Raw genomic sequence first — 26,847 nt, 5'->3', positions numbered from 1 at the left:
AGCTTTGCATTTCCTGTCAGGAATCTTTATTTGTGACAGGAAATTCGACTTCCAGCTGGTCGTTTTTGGATCATTCGATCCCATGTGCAGTAAATAGCGTCAACAACTCAACTTATGTTTTACTTTATTTACCTTCGAGGAGAATTAAGGGAACATGTATGGGTACAGGCAAGCAGTACAGTCTTATTGCAGATCACAGCATTAGGAAAAGTTGACATGAAAACACAGCAGGATAATTTGCATTTTACAGACCCACAGATACGAGGTTGGTGCAACATCTTTAATCGGTATTTTAGAATAAATTGTGAATGATAAATATCTGATATGGCTCCGAGAATAACGTCAGTGGTTGCAGATTAAAATTCTCATACATTAAACAACAAAAAAAAAGCATCCAGGACAAAACGACCATAGCTCCAATCAATAAACAAAGCAATTTAAACATATTAGTGGCATGTGAGAAAACGACATGAGGGAACGACATGTTACATCGACATGTCATGAGGAGGGACAACAAATGGAGAAAAGGAAAGATTTCTCCCCCCCCCCCCCCCCCCCCCCCCCACATTCCCCAAAATTACCCACATATTACATATACAAAAGAAAGACGAAGGACCCCTCCCCCTCCCTTCTCCACTATACATTTACCTCCACTCTTTCCTTTGTTTTCACCCCCTTCTTTCGCTGCTCTTCATATTTTTAACAAGGATACACACCCCCATGCATAACTTAATGGCCTCTTGCTTTAGAAATAAAAACATTAATCGAGAAAAATAATGAGAAGCAAAAAGTAAAGCGAAACAATGGCAATAATTTTGCATAATGCTTTGCTAAAAGCCACACATTTTGTTCTGCAAAAGTTATGCAAAACAAAAAGGAAGGGAGGATGGCGAGTGGGAGAAAGGAAGGAGTGCGGGCAGAATACAATAATGGAGGGAAAGGGGAGAAGAAAGGAAGGGAGGCAAAGGAAGGAAGGAAAGGGAAAATGTAAAGGGGTGGGAAAAGTAAAAGTGGGGGTGTAGGGAGGAGAAAATAAAGAAAAGAGGGTATTTTCAATGATCACTGCTAACGGTTCATTTCCTTTTTTTAAATCATGCAAAAGCATGTAATTTGCATCAACATCATTCACTTTGTGGTCAATCGAGGTTATACGGTGGAAGGAAATAGGTTTTAGTGGTAACTGCATTGCAACAGTCATACTTGCACGCAATTGTACACGACAGAGTGATAAGCCTTTCATAATGGAAAATTTCATTAACAGAGCTGCAGCAAAAAATATATATATATTCACTTCAAAATCAGCCTGCTTTGTTCAGGAGCATTGTCACGAGGTTTAAATTATGTTAAGTTGTATTTCATAAGTATCTTATACTATTCTCTTCAAATGGAATCTTTAATTACACAACCAGTTAGCTACACCCTCTGCTTCACTAACACCAATAAATGATGTTGTGCACAAACACATGAGCAGACAAAAATAAAGAAACGATGACGATAATTAAAAACTACTTCCTCGTTCTTGCTCGCTTCTGCTGTGGCTGCACTGCAGCATTCATTGTTAGAGGTTGACCACGCTTCCGTGTAGATCGTTCCTTGCTGGGCCCCGCCTTTGCCTCTCCATAGTGACCTTCAACCTCTTTCGCATCTTTCTCAAGCATGCCAAAAACAGGAGGTGCAGTGTTGATAATAGCCCTCTTGATACCCCTCAACTCCCCCCGCTGCCCTCTACCTCGACCCCACCGAGATGAAGTGTTCATCTCTCTGTCTTGCTCCTTTTCGGGCATTTCAACTGCCACAATGGGGTCCGAATGACCTCGAGGTGCTCCTCCAGCCATGTCCTTCACTTTCTGCTCTTCACTTCGCATCTTCGCTTCGTGTTCAGGAAGGTGGCGTTCCTGCTCGAGCAAGCGAGAGTTTTGTTCGGCAATCACTTGTCCCTGTTCCAGCACTTTCTGCTCCTGTTCCTGCACCTGTCGTTGCAGCTCGAGAACTTTGGCACGTAGCTCTCCCACTTCTTTACGCAACGTCACAAGACCAGAGCTGTTGTTGCGTTGTTGTTGCTGTAATTTTGCCACCTCCAGTGATACAGTCGACTGTTTTGAGAACATCTGAACAGTGGTTAAGCTGCTTGATGGACCTGGCACTGAAAGCAGAGCAAGAGAGCGGGAGATGTCAGTGTCGTAATTTGAGTTGATAACTGATATCATCAAAATATCTGTTCTTGACAAATTAATACAATTAAGGAAATGTACAAAAATAAATATCATTTGACTTTCTATAATGTCATCATCATTTCTATAATGTCAGGTGGGTCGATGACAACCGTTGACTACCTGATGGTGCGTAGGCGAGATAGGGGGCACCTCCGGGACACAAAGGTGATCCCGGGGGAGGAGGCTGTTTCACAGCATCACTTGGTTGTCTGCGACATAAGGGTGAAAGGTGCGAGGAGAGCTCGGCGGGTGAAGTACCAACCGAGAATGAAGGTGTGGAGGTTGAAAGAGGTGGCAGTAAGGGAGGCATTAAAAGAGAGGCTGAGTAGGGTAGAGGATGATGTGGTTGAGCTTGAAAGTGGTTGGATGTCAATGAAAGATAGTCTGTTGGGAGCCGTTGGTCAGGTATGTGGATGGACAAAAGGACCAACGAGGCACTCGGAAACATGGTGGTGGGATGATGAAGTTGGAAAGAGGATTGACGAGAAGAGGAAGAAGTTAAAGGAGTGGCAGAAGGCGAAGGGTATGGGGGCAGAAAAGGCAGAGCATGAAATTTATAAGGCAGCCAAGAAGGCTGCAAAGAAAGAGGTAGCAAAGGCGCAGGAGGCATGGAGGAAAATCTTTGGAGAACGCTTGGATTCGGAAGGGGGTCAGAGAGCGGTATTCAGGATTGTAAAGCAGATAGCGAAAGAGAGGTGTGATGTGATGGGGGTGAGTTGCTTGAAGGATGAAGTGGGACAAATCATTGTGGACCCAGATGGAATTAAAGGAAGATGGAAGAGATATATGGAAATGCTGTTGAATGCAGAGAATGAATGGGATTGGCAACATAGAGAGTAACCCAGTTTTAGGACCGGCAGAGAAGATGACTCAGACGGAAGTTGAGGAAGCGATAAAAGCAATGAGGAGTAGAAAAGCGGGAGAGCCGACGGGAGTTGTGGGAGGTATGTTGAAGGCAGCAGGAAGTTGGCGTGTGAAGAGAATGACAGAGATCTGTAATCTGGTCGTGAAAGAAGGCCGCATTCCAGTGGATTGGGAACTGAGTACCCTCATCCCTCCATACAAGGGGAAAGGTGACCCTCTGGAGTGTGGCTCGTATCGAGCAATAAAGTTATTGGAGCATGGAATGAAGGTATTGGAAAGGGTGTTGGAGAGGAGGATAAGGAAGAAAGTGAAGATCGACGAAATGCAGTTTGGATTTATGCCAGGAAGAGGAACGACAGACGCGCTTTTTATTGTAAGGCAGTTGCAGGAGAAGTACATGAAGAGGAAGAAGTTGTTTCTTGGGTTTGTTGATCTGGAGAAAGCATTCGATACGATTCCACACGAAGTAGTGACATGGGCATTGAGGAAGTTAGGAGTGGAGGAATGGTTTATCAGAGTAGTGGTGGCAATGTACGAAAGATCGCGCACAGCTGTAAGGACGAAGGACGGGAACAGTGGTGAGTTTGAGGTGAAGGTGGGAGTGCATCAGGTCTGAGAGGGTCATTAACCAGTGTGGCAGCGACATTCAAGTGAAAGGTGTGCACAGAGCGAGCTGCAGATGGAGGAAATGTTGAGTTGGATCTTGGAGACGGCGTGAAGCTGGAAGGTGTGAAAACATTTTGCTTCCTCGGAGACATGCTGAATGGATAAGGTGGATCAGACACGGCAACGGTTGCTGGAGTGAGATGTGCATGGAAGAAGTTTCGGGAACTGAGTGGCATGCTGACGAGAAGGGGAGTGTCGTTGAAGCTGAAGGGAAAGGTGTATGCTGCATGTGTGAGAAGTGTTATGATTTATGGAAGCGAGACATGGGTAATGAACGTAGAGCAGCAACGAATGCTGGAAAGGGTGGAAATGCGAATGGTTCGGTGGATGTGTGGAGTATCGTTGAGAGAGAGGAAGACAAATGATGAATTGCGAAAGATGATGGGAATAGAGCGTGTGATGGATGCTGTGAAGAGAAACAGGTTGAGATGGTTTGGTAATGTGTTGAGGAAGGATGAAAGTGACTGGTTGAGAAGAGGGATGGAAATGAATGTAGAAGGAAGTAGAGGACGGGGAAGACTGAGAAAGACTTGGCTAAAGGTGGTGGAAGAAGAAATGCAGGCAAGGTGGTTAAACAAGGGGAGATGTAGAAAATCGGGCAAAATGGAGAAGATTGTCATGGGGCCCGCAAGGCTAACCCCCGCTCTAGCAGGGAAAATGGCCTTAAAATGCCTGTTGTTGTTGTTGTTGTTGTTGTTGCTTCTATAATGTCATCTCACAATTCTAGTATTCCAGCAAAACAAAGATTGCAGACGTTGATAAAGGGAAACTCGAAATAACAAAGAAACCCAGGAAATAGAGTTCACCAATGCAGGTGCACAATATGTACAAATGGTGAAGGCAAACACGAATCGACAAATTTCAACAAAATGAAACGGGTAGATCAGATCAAGATTGTGAAATACCTTCTTCAACACAGTGGTTGCACCTCTCCCTTATCCGCTGACCTGATTTTAAAAAAAGAAAAGAAAAAAAAAGAAGCAAGAATGGCACTCGGTAGAGCAGCGCATACCTCCTCCAGGCTGAACATCTTACGTTTGATAGGCCGGATCTGCATCCGGACCTGAACCAAAATCGAATCAGTTAATCTTTAAATCATGATAAATTTGCCAAGTTTGACTCGGATCCTTTCAGCCATTCTTAGGTTATCACGGTAATGAAAACCTATCACGGATGGACGAACAGCCAGAAAACAACCTCTGTCCACCCTCGGTGGCAGAAGTATTGAAAAAAAAAAAAAAAAAAAATTCCCTCTTTCCATGTTTCTTCAACTTCATCCTACCTTTCAGAATTTTTCCTGCCCTGCTCCTAATAAACACATCCTTTGTTCTGTGACCTTTTTACAACAAAGTTTTGACAATGCTGCTCACATCCATGTTGCTGAGCTTGGCATTCTGAGAAGCTGATGTGCAGTTTGGATTCCATGTCAGTCACTCAACATTAGATGTGCTGCTGTTGCCTTCTCAAACGGAAGAACCCCTGAATCTCAAGTAGGAGTTGAAGGCCCTATCTGTGGACATATCTCAGGCATTCAACAGTATAGGACATTGCTCTTCATTACAAACTTTCTGCGTGTGGCATACAAGTACACCTTTCCTGGCATGTTCATTTCTTCTATTGGCACAGTCGGTATGCATCTCTTAATGTAATCCTCGAATAAAAATAAATAAATATTGAAGCTGGAATGCATTAAGGCAGTGTTATGACTCCGCATTATGCTGCCTTTGCACGTCCCACCAATAGGCCAGCAGCACCGGCTTCTCCAGTCTTGCCTCTGCTGACCTGGAAGGAATTAGATTGTGTCTGACACTGGGAACATCTTTCATTGCAGGGAAATCTCACATGTTCACGGTTTTTCCAGAAAGATCCTTAAAATTCAACAACCTATCTATTCTTGGGTAAAATGCCAGGGTTATAGAAAAGGCCCCTTTCAATTAAAGAAGGGACATTCCATAGCTTGTATAAAATGTCAAACAATAGAAAAGAAGGGACATTCCATGGTTGCGGAAAATGCCGGATGATAGAAAATAAGGGACATTCAAAAAAATATTCTGTGCATGCTGTACTACCCTTGTGTTCTTCGGAGGAACCAAGTAATGCTCTAGAAAAGATTATAAAGGGCAACCCTACATATATAGGTTAAAATTAATTGACTTCTTCATGCAGCACTGCATGAATCAAATTGGCACCCCTTTATATGAACTTTTCTAGAGCTACATATGTATATATATATATATATATGCGTCTTTGGGCTTCTTGAAAAGTGCTATATAAAATAAATGTGTATATATATATATATATATATATATATTGTTATGTCTGGCGGGTAGTGATATGTAGAGCAGAATAGAGCTGAGTAGGTAACATGCTTCGTGTGTCACGGTAAGGAAAACTACCTGTAATAAGTTCTTCATGTGTAGGCGTTTTGTCGGTTAAGATGTATAACTGTGAATCTACCATGAGGTTCGAGTGATAGGTAGTGGAGGGATTAAGGAGTAGCGCCCTTGTATGTCTCACCTGGTTAGCTAAACCTTTGTCCCTTTTGGCACTGCACACCACTTAGACATTAGTTAGGACCTTTAGTACAACACTAAGTAACGCCCTCCCCTGACATGACCTGGGAAGAGACCAGGCCAGGACACCGCCGACACCTACACCTCCGGACAGGCCCATCCACCTTGAGTACCACGCCCAGGAGGGCTGTGCTCGTTTGGCGCAGGAGGCGCGAAGCGGGTCGACAGAGGGCGGGAAGTTACGAGGCACTGATTGGTTGGCAGCCCGCCAAGGCTGATGTCACGGGTCGGCACATATTAACGAGGCCGGATGCCATTTTGCGCAGTTGAGCAGGAGGACTGGCAGAGTTGAGTGCGCAGAGTTGAGTGTGCAGAGTTGAGTCGAGTTGGATCCCAAGTTGAGTTACATTCCTAGTGTCGAGCTGGAACGTGCGGAGAGTTGAGTGGAGACGAGACGAGAGAGAGTCGTTCAGAGATCCCGAGTGAGTTATGCACGAGTTTTAGCAGTTGCGCACTCGTGAGATTCCTGGCCCCGGCAGTTTCGTGAGATCCCTGGTTGCGTTGGCTCGCAGATTCCAGTGAGATTCCTGGCAGATTCCTGGAAGATTCACGGCCTGAGTTGGCCGTCCCGGTGAGATCCGAGTTGGCTTGTCGACCATGTACGAGGGTCGACCGCGTGGTGATTGGTGCTTGGTGCGTGGTGCTCGGTGCTTTGGAACTTGGAGCGAGGCGTGCCACGGGACGAAAGGAGCCGCGTGTTGGACGGCGGCCAAAGCAAACGACAAAGACCAGATAAGACAGAGTTGCGCGTTCACCAGTACATGACGTGTTCTTTTCATTAATTCATATACCCTCGTCTCGTTTCTGAAATCTGTCGGTGTGTGGGATCCCGATTTAGAATATTTCAATACCGGCGCGTGCTTTTCCTGTCCTTGCTTTTATTTGAATAAACCCTTCTATTATTTTCTGTACATACACTTGAACGCAGTTTTCCGGGCGATTGATTTAACAGGTAAGCCTGAAGGGGCTCTCGCCGCTCCCCTCCATCCCTCCATCCCGCGCGCTTGGGAAGCTTTGGTTTCAGAGTCCACCATTGAGTTTTCGCCTCAGGGGTTAAAGCCTTCGCGATCGGCATCCGCGACCGCCTGATATTAATTTCGGCGGTTGCGCGACAATATATATCTATATACATATATATATATATATATATATATATAATTATATATACATATAGATATATATACATATAGATATATATATATATATATAATTATATATACATATAGATATATATATATATATATAATTATATATACATATAGATATATATATATATATATAATTATATATACATATAGATATATATATATATATATAATTATATATACATATATATATATATATATATATATAATTATATATACATATAGATATATATATATATATAATTATATATACATATAGATATATATATATATATAATTATATATACATATAGATATATATATATATATAATTATATATACATATAGATATATATATATATATAATTATATATACATATAGATATATATATAATTATATATACATATAGATATATATATATATATATAATTATATATACATATAGATATATATATATATATATAATTATATATACATATAGATATATATATATATATAATTATATATACATATAGATATATATATATATATATAATTATATATACATATAGATATATATATATATATAATTATATATACATATAGATATATATATATAATTATATATACATATAGATATATATATATATATAATTATATATACATATAGATATATATATATAATTATATATACATATAGATATATATATATATATATAATTATATATACATATAGATATATATATATATATATAATTATATATACATATAGATATATATATATATATATATAATTATATATACATATAGATATATATATATATATATATATAATTATATATACATATAGATATATATATATATATAATTATATATACATATAGATATATATATATATATATATATATACATATAGATATATATATATATATATATACATACATACATACATACATACATACATACATACATACATATATATATATATATATATATATATATATACATACATACATATATACATACATACATACACATACATATATACATACATACATACATACATATACTTATATATTGTTACGGACCGCGGATAAGATGTTAATTTGCCGAGCGGATGGCGCCGCGGCCCGAACCGTTTTTTACAATGACTAAGACCCGATTCCTTAAACGTGGGCCAAATCGTGCCACAGATATTCAATTTGGAAAAGACAAAGGCGACACGGATGTGAAGAAGAGGAAGACAGAAGTAGGGAATACGAATATAATTTATTTGTATTTACAACCAAAAGTAACCAAGGAGAAGGAAGGATAATAAAATAAAGACAGACAGAGGGACGGACCAGAAGGACACAGTGAAACTTAGCTTACCTATTCAGTCTTACTTAACCCAGGACAGAACAAACAAAGACGGACTCACACGAATGGGGAATGGAGGCAGGAACGATTGGCTGGACCGGGAGGAAGGTTCAGCTCGGACCAGAGGACGGCCGGGCCGGGAGGGAGCAGCCGCCACCCTTCCTCAACAGCAACCTGCCGTCACCGCTCAAGCTGCGGCGGTCAAAGCTGCGATGGTTCAAAGCTGCTGTGGTTCAAGCTCCGGTGGTTCAAGCTGCTGTGGTTCAAACTCCTGTGGTTCAAGCTCCGGTGGTTCAAACTGCTGCCGTGGGGACGTCGTGTGCTTTCTCAGGACTCCTTTTCATCACTCCTGCGCACTTGTGTCAAAGGCTTCCCCCGCGCTTCTGTCAACGGCTTCCGTGCGCGCTTTTTATAATGCCGCGGGCAAATCAAGCCGCCGGCCTCTAGAACACGCCCATCGGTGAGCTCGCCTCGGCCCTGATTGGTCGGCATGGCCCTCTGGCTCCACCCTTGATGACGATGGGCGGGCACGCCCAGGATTCGGCAGCTCCTCCCCCTTCTTCTCTGAGCCTACCTCGTGGCTAATGGAGTCTTGGAGCGAAAACAACAACCCACAGCGGCAGCAGAATTCAGCGAACCGCTCAATGCAGTTGGTAATTGAGGAAAGGGGAATGTGCAGGGAATCTACCTTGTCTGAATTCGGTGCAATGGAGTATTAATTAATGGAAGACAAATCCTTAGCCTACTACACAGAATAAGGAAATAACTGTCAACAAGGAGGAAATCTATTATTGGCTACGTGGGTGCTTATGAAATAACTACGGAACGACCTTTGACCTTTATACACAGACTGGAGGCAGGAGGGTCCAGAATAAAACAATCAAAAAAAAAACAATCCTCATATCCACAACAATATATATATATACATACATATATATATATATATATATATATATATATATATATATATATATATATATATATATATATATATATATTGTTGTGGATATGAGAATGTATTTTTTATTTATTGTTGTGGTAAAATGTTGTTGTAAAAGGTTGTTGTAAAATATCACCCCTCCTCCCTCCGTTTGTGGTTGTATAAAGGTCAAAGGGCGTTCCCGTAGTTAGTCCATAAAACATACATGCAGGACACGATATATCTTTGTTGATAGTTATATCCTTATTATGTGTTTTTAGAGTAAGGCTGTGTCTCCCATTAATTGAAATACTCCATTGCACCAGTGAAAGAGATAGATTCCCTTCATTCCCACTCCCAACACTTCCATTCCCCCCTTTCCGTCAATTGCAATTCGCATTGCCAACTGCATGTTGGGCGGTTTTCCCTTCATCCGCCATTGACCACGAGGCAGGGTTGGGGGAAGGAAGGCGGGTCCCCACCTCGTCAGAGAGGGGAGGAGTGAGCCGGCCCCACTCGACCAACCATGAACAAGGGGTTTGGCTTGAGAGGGCGGGGAGAGAACGTTTGGGGGAGGTTCGCAAAGGTTGAGGGGCGGGGCCTATATAACCCACGGCGGGGGTGTTCCCAAAAGAGATGCACTTTGAGTTGGTCTGAGTCGGTTGCCAGAGGAGGGTCAGTGGTTGCGTTGGTTGCGGTGGTAAGAAGTCGGTGGTGAGAAGTGGTGGCGTCGAGGGGTCAGTGGTTGCGTTGGTTGCGTTGAGTTGTCAATGGTGAGGAGACACCAGGGCCAAGAGAGAGAAGGTGCCAAGGGCCATTACCAGCAGTTGCGCCAGAGACGGCAGACGCGCCCTGAGCTGAGCCAGAGAGGCAGCGTTGACTCCACCAGGCAGCTTCAACCCGTTACCCCGCGGGGACCAAATAGCGGTGGCATCGGTGGCCGTCGAGGTCCAGCCGACGTCCCGTGCGGGATCAAGCCCGAACCATCTGCCCCAGCTGAACCTTCCCATTCCTCCTTCCAACATTCATTCCATTCCATCCTTCTTGTATACGTGTTTGTTTTGTTTGTTCTGTCCCTGGGTATTTAATTAAGTCTGTAGGTAAGCTAAAATTTGCACTGTGTCACCTGCGTCTTATGTGTTGTAAATAAAACTTGATTGCTCCTTTTTGCTTGTGTGTGTAAATAATAAACCCCATTACTCGTCTGTACGTCTTCTCGTTTTATTCCTTTTCCTCTTGCATTGCGTCGTTTTTGTCTTTTCCCTCATTGAGCAGCTGTGGTGCGATACGGCCAAAGTTCTGGGTGAATCGGGTGAGTCAGGGATCCTGTAACGGTCGGCAATACCAAACCGCTCGGTAACTCACATCTTAATCCGCGATCTGTAACAATATATATACATACATATATATATATATATACATACATATATTATATATATATTGTTGCGAATATGGAATTTGGCCTCCATATCCGCTTGTAAATATTCCCCTATTTTCTCCAATACTCCCCAACTTTCCCCAATCCCCCATTCCCTAGTCCCATTGCATGTAAACAACAATCAGTAGAGCCGACCTTCCCCTTATTCCCCCATTAAATGTCGTGCCCAGGTCCACCGCACCACACGTAGACAACTTTCGGACATCTTCCTAGTTATTCTTAATCTATGTCAGTTAAGGCCTCGTTTCCATTAATTATGACTCTTCGTTGCACCAGAATGTGATTATATGGCATCAGTAGTGAGTTTAGGACCTTTCCCATACCTCCTCCCATCTTCTTCCCCAAACAACAACAATAACAACAACTACAACAACAATTACAACTACAACTACGACTACAACAACAGAGGGGCGGGGAGTGTGCGTCCTCACACCGGCTCGGTTACCCGCCATGACCATGCGCTCCACGGCGTTACCCCGAAGGGGCTGGCTGTCAGCTCCTCGTCAGGGGCGGAGCCAGTAACCCCCCCACGCACCCAATGAGAAGCAACGTGCCGATTCCATCTGGGGCGGAGCTAACGAGCCGAGGGCGTGTCACTCCCCGCCGGATATACGCGGCCCCGCGCCGGATGTGACGTCAGATGCGCCTCAGCTTGGAGAGAGAAGCCACCGCCACCCCCAGCGCGACGATACCTCCCCGCATCTTTGGACCGGACCGGACCGTACTGTACCCTGCCCCGAGCCCAGGAGGACCTGGAGCCATCGATCCTGCCTTTCCTAGCCATCAAACCCCCGTGTGAGTCAGCCGTTGTCCCGTTTGTCTGTCGTCTGTCCGGGGTTAATATAAGAGTGTGTCTAAGTGCCTGTCTTTCTGTGATTATACCTCTAGCCCCTGTAATCTGACCTTTCCGTACGAATATAATCTCCTCCGGAGGTCTTGAGAATTGAAACATTGGTGTCGTATTGTGTTATTGTAATCCAGCCGGGTGTCTTCTTTTTCTTATTGAGCCAGCATCGCGCGACTAGTCAACGTTCGGGCACAATCGGGTAACTTGTGCAGACGTGGTCATACCATAAAACCGCTCGGTAAATAACATCCAAGCCACGTCTGTAACAATTGGTGTCTGGGAGTGAGATTCGAGGCCCGACCAAATTTAAAAAAAAAAAAACGAATAGAGGGAAAAAAAAAAAATTTGGTCAAAATTTGGAGCGGCCGAAATTTGTTTTGTTTTACAAAACCCGAATTTTGAAAGTCGCGCTATGGCGGATCAAGACGGCTGGGGTCCGGTAGGGGAGAGTGAAGCAGGGTCGGTCCAGGACCAAATTGAGACACGTGAGGAGAGCGAAACAGCGGGGGTAGCAAACGCACAAAATGGCGCCTCGCTGGTCACCGCGCCCGCGACCGTAGCAGCGCCGCCGATGGATTGGGGCCTATTTATGGAACAAATAAAGGCGCTCATGGTCCAGACAAGTGAAGACCTGAGGAATGACTTGGGAAACCAAATGGGGGTAATGGGAAACCAAATGGGGGTAATGGGGAACCGGATGGATGCTCAGAGTGAGCAAATGAGGGTTGATAGTGGGCGATTAGAGGGCCAAATGAGGGGTACCGGTGAGAAGTTAGACAATAATTTTGAGGAGTTAGACAAGAAAATTGGGAAGTTAGACAATAATTTTGAGGGGTTAGACAACGGGATAAAAGAGGTGAAACATGGGTTAACGGGGGTAGAAAATAGAATGGCTGCCCAGGAGAATCAGATAGAGGGAGTGAAAAATGGGTTAGAGGGGTTAGAAAACAGTATGGAAGGCAAATTGAGGGACATGAGGGACCAAGCGGAAAGGGAAGTTAAACAAATGGAGCAGCAGATAGAGGGGGTCAGAATGGGGGTAGAAACCAAACTGGATGCTCACAGGGAGGAAATGGAGCAGATGAGGGTGGCATCTGGGCAGGAGATGCAAGTGATGGGAGAGGAGATCAGAAGAGGAGTGAGTGAGGAGGTCGGAGGAGTGCGCGAGGAGGTGAGGCACTGTAAGGAGCACATGGAGAAGGAGGTGAGAAAGGGGACTGTAAAGTTACAAGGGGGCATAGAGGTCCTGACGCAGGAGGTGGAACAGCTGACGGAGGGACAAAAAGGACTAACGGAGCAGGTTCAAAGGAACACTGCGGTATTGGGAGGTTTAAAAGCGACACAAAACGACATAAAAAACGACTTGATAGCGACGAAGAGGGAATGTCAGATGGTACGAGAGGGACTGACAACGAGGTTGGACGAGGTGGTAGAGGTAATGGAGACGAAGGACCGGCAGGTGAGGACGCACATGGAAACGGTCAAGGTAGCCTTGGAGGACGAGCTTGAGGAGACGTACCGGGGAATAAAAGAGGTGAAGCACAAATTAGAAGAAGTGGAAGAAGGGATGAGCGAAATTAAGAAGCGACGGAGAGGGGATAAGAAAGAGATAAAAGAGGAGATAAAAGAATTGGTCCAAAGTCTGTGTTTGGATCGTGATGATGTGCTCATTAACCGGATGAGGGATTCGCAGGTGATGGAGGAGAAGCGAAGAGGAAGAGGACCCGGTGTAAGTGGTGACCAATATGGTCGTGCGTATGATGCGCCAGGGGATTTAAGAAGCTTGGGGGTCGAGATGGACCCGGGTGTTCGTGAGAGGCCACTGGTGAAGTGTGCGAAAGGTCTGGTGTGCGAAAAAGGGGGTGTGCGAGGAAGTCCGACTCTGGGGTGTATGAGGAAAAAGTGTGTGCCAAGGAGTGAGGGTGCTGGCGAGAGTGAGTCGGTCGTAGCGTGTGTGCGAGGGAGCACATGGAAGCGCGGTGTGGTGAGTGTTACAGAGGGTGTGACGGGAGAGTGTGTGCAGGAGTGTGCGAGAGAAAGGTGTGTGACGGACAGGTGCATGGGGAAAGAGTGCGCTGTCAAAGGCAAGGAAGAATGCACGCCTGTGGTGAGTGTTGCAGAGGGTGTGACGGGAGAGTGTGCGCAAGAGTGTGCGCGAGAGAGGTGTGTAACGGACAGGTGCATGAGGAAAGAGTGTGCTGTCAAGAGTAAGGGTGAGTGCGTGGTTAAGAGTGGAGGTCAGAGTAGTGAGAGTGACAAGGAGAGTGAGTTGGTTGTGACAGGTGAGCGAGGATGTACACCTGGGATGGAAGGATGCACACCTGGAATGGTAGAGCGTGAGTGGGAATGCACGCTGGAGTTGGTGGTGAGGCACGTGGTTGGGTGTGTGAATGAGGGCACACCTGTGATTGTCACAGAGGAGGTGACCGAGGAGGGGGCGCGAAGAGGTGTCTTGGTGAGGTGTGCGACCAACGAATGTGTGCCAAAGTGTTCGGTGGTCAGGTGTGTGACCAAGGCTGTGAGTGGAATGGGTGTACCTGGGTGTGTAAGGAAAGGTAGCATGGGAACGGCTGGATGTGTGAGCAAGGAACGGGCTGCGGGGTGTAAGCGTCCAGGTGAAGCATCGACGTTAGACGGGTTAGAGGTTAGAGCGACTTATAGCCGAATCGGGCCCTCGGTGCGTGCTGGGCCTCGCTTTGAACGGCCGCGTCCGTGCTCCACTAGGCGGAGCGGGCAGCCCGATAGGAAGGGTCGTTATGGCGACCACGTTTTGTTGAGACGTGCCGGCAGGTCGAGATCGGGACATTGGACGGCTCCACGCCGAGGTGATGCGTGGGATCTCGGCCCGGGTAAGCCCCCGTCCCTGCACCGAGTGCCGGGCGCATCCAGCCGCTGGCACAAAACAACCAGCATCCATTGCTTGGCTTTACGAAGCCGGGCTTTGGACAGGGATTGGCGCACCGAGAGGTATTAGTGAGTCGACTGGGTGATGAGGTTAGTGTTTTGGACCCCAAATTAGAGAAAAACAAAATTTGATGATTGGCAAGGGATTGGCAGTAGTGATTGGCAGATGATGGGTAGTGATTGGCAAATTTTTAATTTGTTGCAATTTGATGTGCAAAATTGATAGTGAGAGACCCCCGATGTGGTGGGATGGCAAATCCACCATCCCTCACAGAGGTGGGGCAAATGCGCACTAGCTTATGGGGTGTATGGCAGTGAAAACTAGCCCGGGTGGGTTAGGTTATAGTGTGTAGGGATCTAGAGAAGATGACCTTAGGTAACGTTAAGTTTAGTTAGTGACTGATACCTGTAGTAGGGACGCAGGTAGATTAGTGTGGATGATAATGACGAGGGAGCGCAATAGTTTAAAGGGACGACTGGGAAGCGCAAGTTTCAGAAGGGAGTAGTTAGATGAGATGATGCCGTGTGTGTGTGAGGATGGAACAGGTGTGATTGCACAGGTGTGCAACTGGACAGGTGTGTGGAGCAGTGTATGAGTAGTGAGTGTGTGGATCAGCGCGAATGCGCTTGGGGAGAGAAGGGTGCAGGTGGCACCAGGTGTGAGAGCACAGGTGTGCAAGTACAGGTGTGTGGAGAGAGTTGGAGTAAGTGGTACGGAGTGGTGTGCATGGTGCGAAGGTGTGGATGGGGGAAGAGTGGACCCCCTTTCACGAGTACCCGGGGCGGGTAGTGTAAGTGTTAGGTAGAGGGTACAGGTAAATTGTGGTTGGATATTGGCACTTGTGGTGCGGTTGCAGAATGGTGTTGTGAATGGGTGCATTAGTGTTGTGGAAATGGCTGGGCGTGTAGCCTGTTAGTGCGTGTAGTTGGTTGGGCACTCCACCACTGTGAGGATGTCGGCCAGGTGAGGCCGCAGGTGGGCTCTGGGAGCCGGTAGAGTTGTGGATGGGGCCCGAGGATCCGGAGGACGGACCCGGGTAGCCCAGTGCCAGAGAGGGCACCGAGTGGGGAGAGCGCCAGAGGGCCTGCCCCAGGTAGTTAGGTTAGGGTAAGGAGCAGGTAAGCTCGGAGGCAACTGCAGTGGTGGAGGTGTGCAGGTGGGTAGACCCACTGGGAGAGGTACACGCCACAGCCCAGAAATTGTGCGAGGGCACCGGGAGATGAATCGGGGGAGTGAGACCCCAAATTGAAGAGCACCACAGTTTGGCCAATGGGAATTGGTTTTTAGAACCCGTAGTGTAAGAGGGCCAATGGTTTGGCCGGAGAAAGACCCCGGGTAGTGTAAAGTTGTTAAAGTCATTTAGGAAATAGTTAGGATTGATGAACCTGTCGCACCATACGCAGCCACTTACCTGTGGTGATGATGATGACTCCACACCTGTGTTTTCTTTGTTTTGTTGCAGGAAATGAGATTGCTGTGGATTTGTGAGACGCGTCACGACGTGGATGAGACATTGGGGTGATTCCATCTCTCCCTCCCTAGGAGGGACTGATGATGAATTGGTAATGGCAAATTTTGATGTGCAGTTGGAGATGGCAAATTTTGATGAGAGTTGAAAATGGCAAATTTGATTGGTTAGGAGGGAGAGAAGACGAATTTGGTTTATGGGAGGAACGGGGAAGACAGTAGGGATGTTTGTTGATTTGTAAAGTAGATGTTTATGAGTAGTGTTGTGTTTTGTGGATGCAGTAAGGGGTAAGGGAGGGGCCATGTAGGTTACCTGGTGGGGGGGGCGTACGATAGGAACGTACCTGTCACCTGGTTCCCATGTGCCCCCAGTGTGCATCACCTTACATTGCGTGCACTTTTGCGCCCTTACCACCTTACTCACTTGTTTTTTCTTTTGTCTCCCACCTCCGAGGATCTGGCTTTGGGGTAGAGAGAGAGGAGAGAGAGGTGCTGGCTGCGCAGTTGTGGGCCTGCACTTTCGCTGTTTGCTGCCGGGATCGATACACCATATGGACCGCAATGTTTGTGGCCACCCACAATGGACCGCAGTTCGTTTGCGGCCAAGCACCACCCGGGGATGGACCTATGGGTCAACGTGGCACCTATGCCATAAAGGTGAACCACTGTTAATTAACACCACTGAAGGCCACACGAAGAGCAAGAGACACCTGCAGGGTTAGGGGTTGTCGAATTTATTTTTATTCCAATGAACAATGGTGACTGCACCGATTGGCGGTGGGGTGGTGCTTTTGATGCTGGGACGGGGTGCTCTGCACGTTATTAAAGGCCGTTGGCCACAGAGCACTCGTGGGTTGGTGTATCGATGCTGGCAAGCGCGCTCTCTCTATGCATAACATCTGCATGTGTTCCTCCAAAAAAAAAACAGGTCCTGGATCGTAGTGTAAATAGCAGCGTAGTCTTGTAAATAATGCTCCCTACCGGCTGTATGTTTCGTTTGAGGATTCTTTCCGGATTCGGTTATCCTGTGGGTGTGTTTCTGTGAGGAGAAGGGTGCAACGTCGCAGGGGGACATATTTACTCATTTGTGAATATCTGTAAAACTGTCGCACTCAGGGTAGAGTTAATAGTAGAGGGAACTACATTGCGTGCCACACTAAAGTAGGTAAAAATTTATCGGGTCGGGACGCCCCGAGGGTAGAGAAGGGTGCAATGTTGCGAATATGGAATTTGGCCTCCATATCCGCTTGTAAATATTCCCCTATTTTCTCCAATACTCCCCAACTTTCCCCAATCCCCCATTCCCTAGTCCCATTGCATGTAAACAACAATCAGTAGAGCCGACCTTCCCCTTATTCCCCCATTAAATGTCGTGCCCAGGTCCACCGCACCACACGTAGACAACTTTCGGACATCTTCCTAGTTATTCTTAATCTATGTCAGTTAAGGCCTCGTTTCCATTAATTATGACTCTTCGTTGCACCAGAATGTGATTATATGGCATCAGTAGTGAGTTTAGGACCTTTCCCATACCTCCTCCCATCTTCTTCCCCAAACAACAACAATAACAACAACTACAACAACAATTACAACTACAACTACGACTACAACAACAGAGGGGCGGGGAGTGTGCGTCCTCACACCGGCTCGGTTACCCGCCATGACCATGCGCTCCACGGCGTTACCCCGAAGGGGCTGGCTGTCAGCTCCTCGTCAGGGGCGGAGCCAGTAACCCCCCCACGCACCCAATGAGAAGCAACGTGACGATTCCATCTGGGGCGGAGCTAACGAGCCGAGGGCGTGTCACTCCCCGCCGGATATACGCGGCCCCGCGCCGGATGTGACGTCAGATGCGCCTCAGCTTGGAGAGAGAAGCCACCGCCACCCCCAGCGCGACGATACCTCCCCGCATCTTTGGACCGGACCGGACCGTACTGTACCCTGCCCCGAGCCCAGGAGGACCTGGAGCCATCGATCCTGCCTTTCCTAGCCATCAAACCCCCGTGTGAGTCAGCCGTTGTCCCGTTTGTCTGTCGTCTGTCCGGGGTTAATATAAGAGTGTGTCTAAGTGCCTGTCTTTCTGTGATTATACCTCTAGCCCCTGTAATCTGACCTTTCCGTACGAATATAATCTCCTCCGGAGGTCTTGAGAATTGAAACATTGGTGTCGTATTGTGTTATTGTAATCCAGCCGGGTGTCTTCTTTTTCTTATTGAGCCAGCATCGCGCGACTAGTCAACGTTCGGGCACAATCGGGTAACTTGTGCAGACGTGGTCATACCATAAAACCGCTCGGTAAATAACATCCAAGCCACGTCTGTAACAATATACATATACATACTTGGCACACCCGAGCTCCTCACCAGCCGAGCTGGTGAGGAGGCAGGAGGAGGAGCACCAGCCCAGAGGGGGAGAGCAGTATTCCATTGAGCTGCGGATGAAAGCCTTGTATGTGGTGAGGAGCTCGGGTGTGCCAAGGAAGGACTTCGCATGACGGAGGATGCCCAGTCGGGCGACAGGCTTTGGAGGCCAGCTTTGAAATGTGGTTTTCCCAGGAAAGATCATGGCAGATGTATCATGGCAGATCATGGCATTGTCATTACTTCGTTCCTCCGAAGAACTTTATAATATATATATATAAATATAAATACGTGTATATATTTATATATATTTAATTTTAAAGCAAAAACTATGGCACTTAGGTGGAATTTGTTTTGAAAACCATTAATTAGACATATTGGCCAATGTATATTCCAAGTTTCAGCTCGATGAGCGCCAACTCATTTTGGGCGGACGGACGGACTGAGACACAAACGTGAATTTGAGGGTTTTCTTAATAAAACTCAAGAATCTCAAGAGTTGATGAAATTTGGAAGATATTACCCCGACGTACAATGCATTTACTTCTGAAATTTGCAGCCGATTTCGTCCAGTAGAAGCCGAGAAACGTAATTTCAGTCCCTATGTTAGCCTGGTGTTAAGCCCTGGTGTTGGGCTAGCGGCTAGGGTGCCAGCTTAGGATCCTAGGATCCTGGGTTCGAATCCCGGTCGATCACTGAATTAACGCCAGGGGGGTTGACTCAGCCTGTCATCCTTCCGAGGTCGGCAAATTGAGTACCAGTTCACTGGTAATTCCCTGCTTGTCGTAAAAGGTGACAAAAAGGGTTGGCGGCAGGAAGGGCATCCGGCCGTAAAACATTGCTTCAAAAAGGGGACCGAAAAACAACAACAACCACGGTCCCCGAAAAAGGCCAACCCCCGCTTTGCGGGGAAAAATGGCCTCTAAAGGTGTTTTTTTTTTTTGTTGTTTTTTTGCCTGGTGTTGGCTTAGCGGTGTTGGCTTAGCCTGGTGTTGGCTTAGCGGTTAGGGTGCCAGCTTGGGATCCTAGGATCCTGAGTTCGAATCCTGGTCGATCACTGAATTAACGCCAGGGGGGTTCACTCAGCCTGTCATCCTTCCGAGGTCGGCAAATTGAGTACCAGCTTGCTGGGATGAATGATCCCGGTGTGTACCCCAATTTAGAATAGGTACACCGTATCCCTGCGCATCTTAAGAGGCGACTGAGGGTTGGCGTCAGGAAGGGCATCCGGCCATAAAAACATTGCCTCAAAAAGGGAACCATGATTGTCATGGGGGCCGCAAGGCTAACCCCCACGAGAGCGGCTTAAAACGATCATTCATTCATGTTAAAGCTGCATACAGAGTAACGATCCCTTATATAAAGGGAGGTGCGCTTTGTGCCTCCCTTTATTTCCTCAGTCAACCACTGGAAAGTCTTGAACTTCAGTCAGGGCATCAATTTGAGCTACGTCTCCCATAGTCAAACCTTCTATCAAAGCTGGAGGAAGCTCCAAAGGAATCTACAAATTGGAAACCTGCATTATACAAAGTACGTCCTTGGAAAATGTGAACTTCCTGCCTAAAAGACCGTCTGTTGCTCATTTGAGCACTGCACTTTGAGCACTGCTCCCCCATATGTACCAACAGCCCTGCTTCACACCTTCTACTCCCGATTAACGCCCTCCTCCCTCCCCCCCAAAAAAGAAAGAAAGAAATAGTACTATGAGGCTCTCCGCTTTGTCATCGCACGCAGGTTGGTGACATGTTTTCTACAGACACTCACGTCTTGCCGCCTCTGCTCTTTCACCCCTCCATCCCTCTCCAGTTCATCCAGCAGCCCACCCCTGGGTGAAACTCCAAATCTAAGCTAATTGCTCACCTTCACTCATCACTTCTGTCACCGGAGGAGGACAGCAAAAAATTCTTACTCAAGCCAGCAAGCCGTAGTATGAAAAGAGGTAATAAACGATGCTGAATGCACATTTGGGAATTGAGAAGTCCAAAAAAAAAAAAAAAAAAAAAAAAAAAAAAAAACTTTAAAAACCTGTCCGAGTGGCAATTAATGAGGGTTTGATTTTGAAACGGATGGAGTCCATAAAAATGTTTACAATTTCTGATTATGTGAAAGCTATTCAAAAGGAAAAAAACCCCAAAAAACCATAGGTCACAAAAATTCAAAATTACACCTCAAATGAATTATTTTACCAGGTTACTAACAGAGGAAAAGAACAAGATGAGTTATTTTAATATCAGGGTGACTGATGTGAGAAGGTTATTATTTTATCAGTTTGCTGTATAAATAAGCTCGCAGGTGGTAGAAAGTGAAAAATTAACAATGTTGTACAAGCATAATCATTAATTCTTTTGATTTTAAAGATGGTTTGTAATCGATGGTTCAAGCAAACAAACACTCAGGAAGGGGCACGGATAATTGACCTATTACACATTCAAGGTACATCAACTTGTGGGCAAATTTGAAGTAAAATTGTAATGGTTACATCAGATAACTTTGTCGAACTGTTAAGGTGACATGGTGCGCCATATTAATAAAGTTAAAAAAAAAGTATTTGTTGATAAATGATTGATAAAAGAATGATACAAACATGTTTTGAAATCAACTTCATGCAGCATTTACCAGTTTGGCTCGGGTGACAGCTCAGAGGTAACATACTCACCTTTGAACTGTTTAGTCAAGGTTTGACTCAACCCGACTATAAACTATGATCCGGGTGCTTTACAGTGTTGCATCGAGTGTACACTCTACAGTCTTTCCGAATGACATTAAAACAAGCAGTACAGTATTCACATGGGCATGTTAAAGATCCTACAGTGGCTTTCAAAAAAAAACAAAAAAAAAACAAGTTCATCCAACACCTTGCCCCACACAATCTTAAGAAGAAGAAAAAGAACTCAATAAAAGGACACTGGCGGGGTCTACGAGCAGCAAATTTGATCGTTTGAGATGGTGTAAAATGCCGTAATATTTTGTCCAAGTCCTGCGAAGCAGAAAGGGGTTTGAAAGTGCAAAAAGCTGATTTGTGTTCTGCAGTGTTCAAGTATATTTAAAAAAATATAAAAATTTGACTTGCACACATTCAATTTAAACTAGAACGGCACTCGGTAGAGCACACAACTCCATCAGGCCGAACAGTTTAGGTTCTTGTCACCTACCCAACTCATCCCCCAAGTTTAGTCACAACTCGTCCATAACTTTTTTTAAATATCACGTTATATATCGCTTTTCACCCGATCTCTCAATGGTGAAGAATCACTTAAAAATTAAATAACTCTCGTATCCAAATCCATATTCAGATCTTCACCAAAATCTAAGAGATTCGTCCTCGTCACACACTTAACCGGTCCACCAAGTTTCGTCCAAATCCGTCCATAACTGAGATATCCTGCTACATGTCGGTTTTATCGCTATCACTCGATAGCGACGAATCACTGAAAAAAATTCTCCGATCCAGATCCGCATTCGAATCTTCACCAACATTGAACCAATTCTTCCTCGTCACATACATAACCTCTCCACCAAGTTTCATCCGAATGTGTCCAGAACTTTTTGAGATCTCCTGGAAGAAGAGTCTTTATACAAGGAGAGGTTTATGCTTCCCCAAATGACACTCCAGCTAGAAAGGAGGGGTTTGGTGAGGGGAAATAGGGAAGTCTAACAAGCAGCCAGCTCACGTGGCTTTAGCTGAAAACTCCAAAGGAAGAACGATTCTTCAGACTGATATCGTCATTGCTCCAAAAAAAAAAATGCATGCCATCATTTCTCCACAATGGCTTAACAAATCCGTTTTCGTGCATGCACACATCGGCCATGCGATTTCCTCAACCGTGATGCCATAACCCGATGCATTACAACGACTGCACCCTCACAGGTAGCCGTCATCTTGGTCTGTATTTGATACTCTTTTTGTCATACAAATAAGACGAAGAAACTAGACATTGGTGAGCATTTATGAAGTAATGATCACATTGATAGGGCCGAGTGGAATTTTGAGGATACAACACAATATGAAAGCCAATTTTGATCAGACAAAAGCAAAGTTTTACGATCTCCACTGTTTGCACAAGTCTTCTAAATTTGGTGCGAGTGGCGCAGCCAAGGTTGTTCACTTTTTCTTTTACAGCATTTTCTGGGATACCAATAGAATCATGCCGATTGGTTATATGGCACATAAAAGTACAACCACAGTAGAATATTACACAAACCTCATGCAAAACTGTGGCAAGGAATAAAGAACAAATGTCGATGGGTGTTGGCCGAACGTGTGCGCCTCCTTCACGGGAATGCTTCATTGCATAAAGCTCATGTACAGACTGCCATTCGTCACTGTGGCTGCAACTATTTCACCGACCCGCCACCCCCCACCCTTGATGACTTGTCTTTCGGCATTAGAAGTCTCACCTGCTTGGCCGCTGATAACGAGGAACCGATTGAAGCAACCAAGATGTGGCCGAAGGAGGAACCTGAAAACTTACATTTTACTGGCAAAGATGTTCGACAGACAAATAGAGAAAGTACATTGACGTCAATGGGCGTTGTAATAAAAAACACAAACATTGGCCTACTCTGAGCATCCATTTCCTAACTCTTGTCAAATACCACCCAACGAAGAAATCCCTCTTTTTCATGTGAATAATACGTAAGTAAATATGGTGAGGTTTTACAGGACTTGTGGATGAAAACAAGCACATACGCCCGAGATAACCATGGCAGTACCTTACCTGATGTGGTGGTCAGCACACGTGTTGAGAGATCTCCACCAATCATGCGCTTCTTTAAACCAGGCACAATCTTGTCATCAAAATACTCCATTGCCATTGAGGAAATATCTCTGAGCTCCTGTAAAACCTCATGGGCTCGCTGTGGTGAGCGCGTCGAGTTAACGTAGCGCAGCACCCTGTATATCTCATCCACCACCTGGAGGAAACAGGCAGTACTGGCATCATCGATTACGAGAAGGTAATGAAAATAAATAAATTCAAAGACAGGAAAAGGCTCAAGATAATCCACAGGCAAAATGTGATGGGAATATGATGAAGCCAAAGCAGGCATACCTTTCCAGGAATAAAACAACAAAGGTTCATGTCAACGTATTTCATGAAGGTCATCGTGAGCAGCGAGAGACGCGTCTCTACCGCCGCCAAAATGTCTGCGTGACGAGCCAGTGGGTGGCTTCGTCGCTCGGACTCGCGCCTGAAACACACACAAGCGGATCCATTCTATATATGCGTCGTACACATCAGGGAACCGATAGATTATTACACATGAAGCATGCACACCATCAAGTTACCATTTATGCAATTGACTGATCACTTTTAAAAAGGCCAAATTTTTTTTAGTAAATTCTGCTTTTTATTAAGAAAAATGTAATCAACATGAGCAAAGTTGATGGGAATGAAAAACTGCAAGTAAAAACATGGCTGACCTCGGAAGTTGGGCCTTAACCTGTTTCTGGCACATGGCATGGAAACGTTCCACCTTGATAAAGCCCTGGTTCAATGCTTGTTGGCACGCCAGGTCCATTTTCCGGCTCACCTGTGGATCGTCGCACCACAATGTGGGTTTCGATTAAACAACAACAAAAAGTCACCGTACCTGGATTTTGGGTCCAATTCACAACTAAAACCCAGACGTGCAGAGCACGAATGTCACGAAGAAAAAAATGAATAATAAAAAATGATAAATGGAGCAATTGATAAAATGCAGAGTCGAAAGCCCGATATCTAAAATATAAACTTTCCTGCTCGCTCAGGTGTTGCTGTAACAATGGCGACCTCCAAATAATAATCGGCAACAGATCCAAATAACATCAGCACTCATATTCTCAAAGTCTGATTTGCTGCTCTCGCTTCTGCTTTCCTTTGTCTGCTATCTGCAGGTAGTCTTCCTTATTTGGCTGTCTGCGTGGAAGTGCACCAACACACTCCGTCGCTCCCTCCTTCTCTCTTCCTCCACACACTCCACTCCTCCCCCAATCCATTCATTCATAAAATATGGATGGGCAAACAGATCGTCTGAACGACAGGTCATTCGGCTTACTTCCAATTACAAGCAAAGTCAAGGTATCCATAATCATTGCCAATGTCAAGTCTTTCCCCTTTTCAAACAGCCTCATCTCTGACCATCAGTTTGGATTAAATCCCAGTCAACTCTGGACATGACGTTGCTCCTCCTCCTCCAGCAAGGGCTGGAAGCCTCCAAGTCTCAAATAACAAATCAGGACCGTCTCCCTGAACACGTCTCACTCTTCCGACAGTCTGACATCCTGCACCGCTGACCTGTGGCATACAGGGCCACCTTCATACCTGTATTTTTGACTTGACCCACTCATGCGGTCAATAAGCTGCAAATGGAATCCTCTCCTGTCCAAACGGGCCTGTGGTACCTCAAGCCTAGTCTTGTTCCTGGTGGAGCCAAACGTTTCCTCCACTCTTCCGTACCGGATGGTTTTGCCAGCTAAACTCTTGGAGGGGGAGAGTAGGTGGGAGCGCGTCCATTCCACTCTGGCGACAGACACGGTGCCAGAAACACGTCCATGGATGCCGTTCCTCAAGCCGAATGGATGACTGGTCTGCAGGTAACAGGTGACAGTCCTGTATCGATCACGGACTGCAATTTAACAAAATATCAGCAATACAAAAAGGAGGACACGATGGTCAGTCACACACAAACATGAATACAGTTACAGTTGCATTTCAAGCCGACTGCCGACAACCACAATCCAAAGGATTAAATAATTAATATTTTCATTCGGCAGCACCTCCTCAACCAATCAGATGTTCGTGGTGTCCTCGAGTACAACACACCTCAATGTCACCACACCTGAGGTTACAACTACACGTTTGACATGCTGGAACCTCTGAAGATCCATTGAAAAGTTTAGAACCTTCACAAAGAGCCTCGATGATGGTCATCGCCCGGAATGGCCAAGCAACGTCGAAACGAACGTGTGTAAAGGTGAGAACACCTCAATAAGCCAGTGTTTCACTTGGGAGAGGTGAGGGGATCAAACAAGGCCCAACACGGCGATCAAAACACCTGATTCGCTTGGCTCACCCGGCGGAGAGAGCTGATCTCCTCGTACGAGAAGAATTTGAAGATGTGGTCCATCGGCACCACCGGCAGTTGCAGGAATGGATTATCCTGCTCCATGGATTTGAGTTGTTGCTTTTAAAAGTCTCAAAATTTCGCGCTTCCTTTACCTTTCTCCCTCACGATCGTCTTCCAGGCCGCACTGAACCGGATGATAAGCAACCCTCCCATGAACCGCCAATAACCACCGAAGCAGGACTCCTTTAGCGTCCTACGTCGTTACGTTGAGGCGATATACGTTGGTGGGCATGACATCACGATCGGCGTGATGACGTCATCCATGCGCAAGCACGTTTGCGTCAACAACGTGCAGCCTGCGTTCATTATTAATAATAATATTGTACTCTGCGGTCGCGACTCCGCCTTGCAGCCTTTCGCTGTCATCAACTCCACATCTTGCTGCAGATGTGGATGATGTCACAACCTCAGATTATACAGACAGGATATCATTTGCATTTAGTTGTATTGTAGGATATTGATTATTAACAGCATTTAAAAATTGGTTCAATTATTTAAACCGTTTGTTATTAAGAGCTCTTGGGTACAGACAGTGCATGAGGAGGTTTAAAATTATTGGTCTTCATGCAATCTTGAGTTATGTTCATTTTTGTTGCGCACGTGGTGTATATGCTCAGAGTCGTTGGTTTGCACATATCCCGGAAGTTAAAAAAAAATTAACTATGCAGTCAATCTGTCCACATTTATAGATATATATATGAAAATACTGCATAAAAAACCGAAAAAACACGGTTGACCGTTGCCGTCCGTTTAGCCATGTGACTACATGTCTATTAATTATATAGGATTGAATTGTACCTTTCGCCCCTTAGCCCTTTAGCCCTTTAAAAAACCCCCAATATCCAAAAGACCTATAATACCCAAGGGACTCCGGAGACCCAAAAGACCCTTAAATACCCCGAAGATCCAAAAGACCCTTAAATACCCCGAATACCCTTAAAGACCTCGAAGACCCTAAAACCCAAAAGACCCTCAAATACCCCGAAGATCCAAAATACCCCAAAATACCCCGAATACCCTTAAAG

The 26,847-nt window shown here is 45.4% G+C and overlaps 1 protein-coding gene across 2 annotated transcripts; it reads right to left on the bottom strand.

The window, feature by feature from the left end:
- Positions 1-107: 107 nt before the first annotated feature.
- Positions 108-26,045, bottom strand: FBXO28 (F-box protein 28). Of its 2 annotated transcripts, none has more exons than XM_068132701.2 (5): positions 25,769-26,045; positions 24,138-24,247; positions 23,767-23,905; positions 23,434-23,629; positions 108-2,143 (listed from the first exon to the last, which is right to left on the bottom strand). In XM_068132701.2, exons 1-5 carry the CDS (start codon positions 25,862-25,864, stop codon positions 1,506-1,508), a joined length of 1,179 nt encoding a protein of 392 aa, XP_067988802.1. In that variant the 5' UTR covers positions 25,865-26,045; the 3' UTR covers positions 108-1,505. The 2 variants fall into 2 exon arrangements, with proteins under 2 accessions (XP_067988802.1, XP_067988801.1); XM_068132700.2 differs by having other exon boundaries at positions 25,751-25,995.
- Positions 26,046-26,847: the final 802 nt, after the last annotated feature.

The sequence above is a fragment of the Myxine glutinosa genome, unplaced genomic scaffold (genome assembly GCF_964187855.1).
Source record: "Myxine glutinosa unplaced genomic scaffold, kmMyxGlut1.1 SCAFFOLD_1839, whole genome shotgun sequence".
Taxonomy (NCBI): domain Eukaryota; kingdom Metazoa; phylum Chordata; class Myxini; order Myxiniformes; family Myxinidae; genus Myxine; species Myxine glutinosa.
Note: the sequence above shows the minus strand (reverse complement) of the source record. Positions and strands in the feature narration are given on the sequence as shown.

Bases quoted from the DNA above. Each gene is read 5' to 3' on its own strand.
- FBXO28 (XM_068132700.2), bottom strand. From the start codon at position 25,864: ATGGAGCAGGATAATCCATTCCTGCAACTGCCGGTGGTGCCGATGGAC. The intron at 23,630-23,766 runs GTATGCCTGCTT...TGTTTCCTCCAG, and splicing joins GTTGTTTTATTCCTGGAAAG to GTGGTGGATGAGATATACAG. The intron at 2,144-23,433 runs GTAAGGTACTGC...CTCTGCTTTCAG, and splicing joins TGTGCTGACCACCACATCAG to TGCCAGGTCCATCAAGCAGC.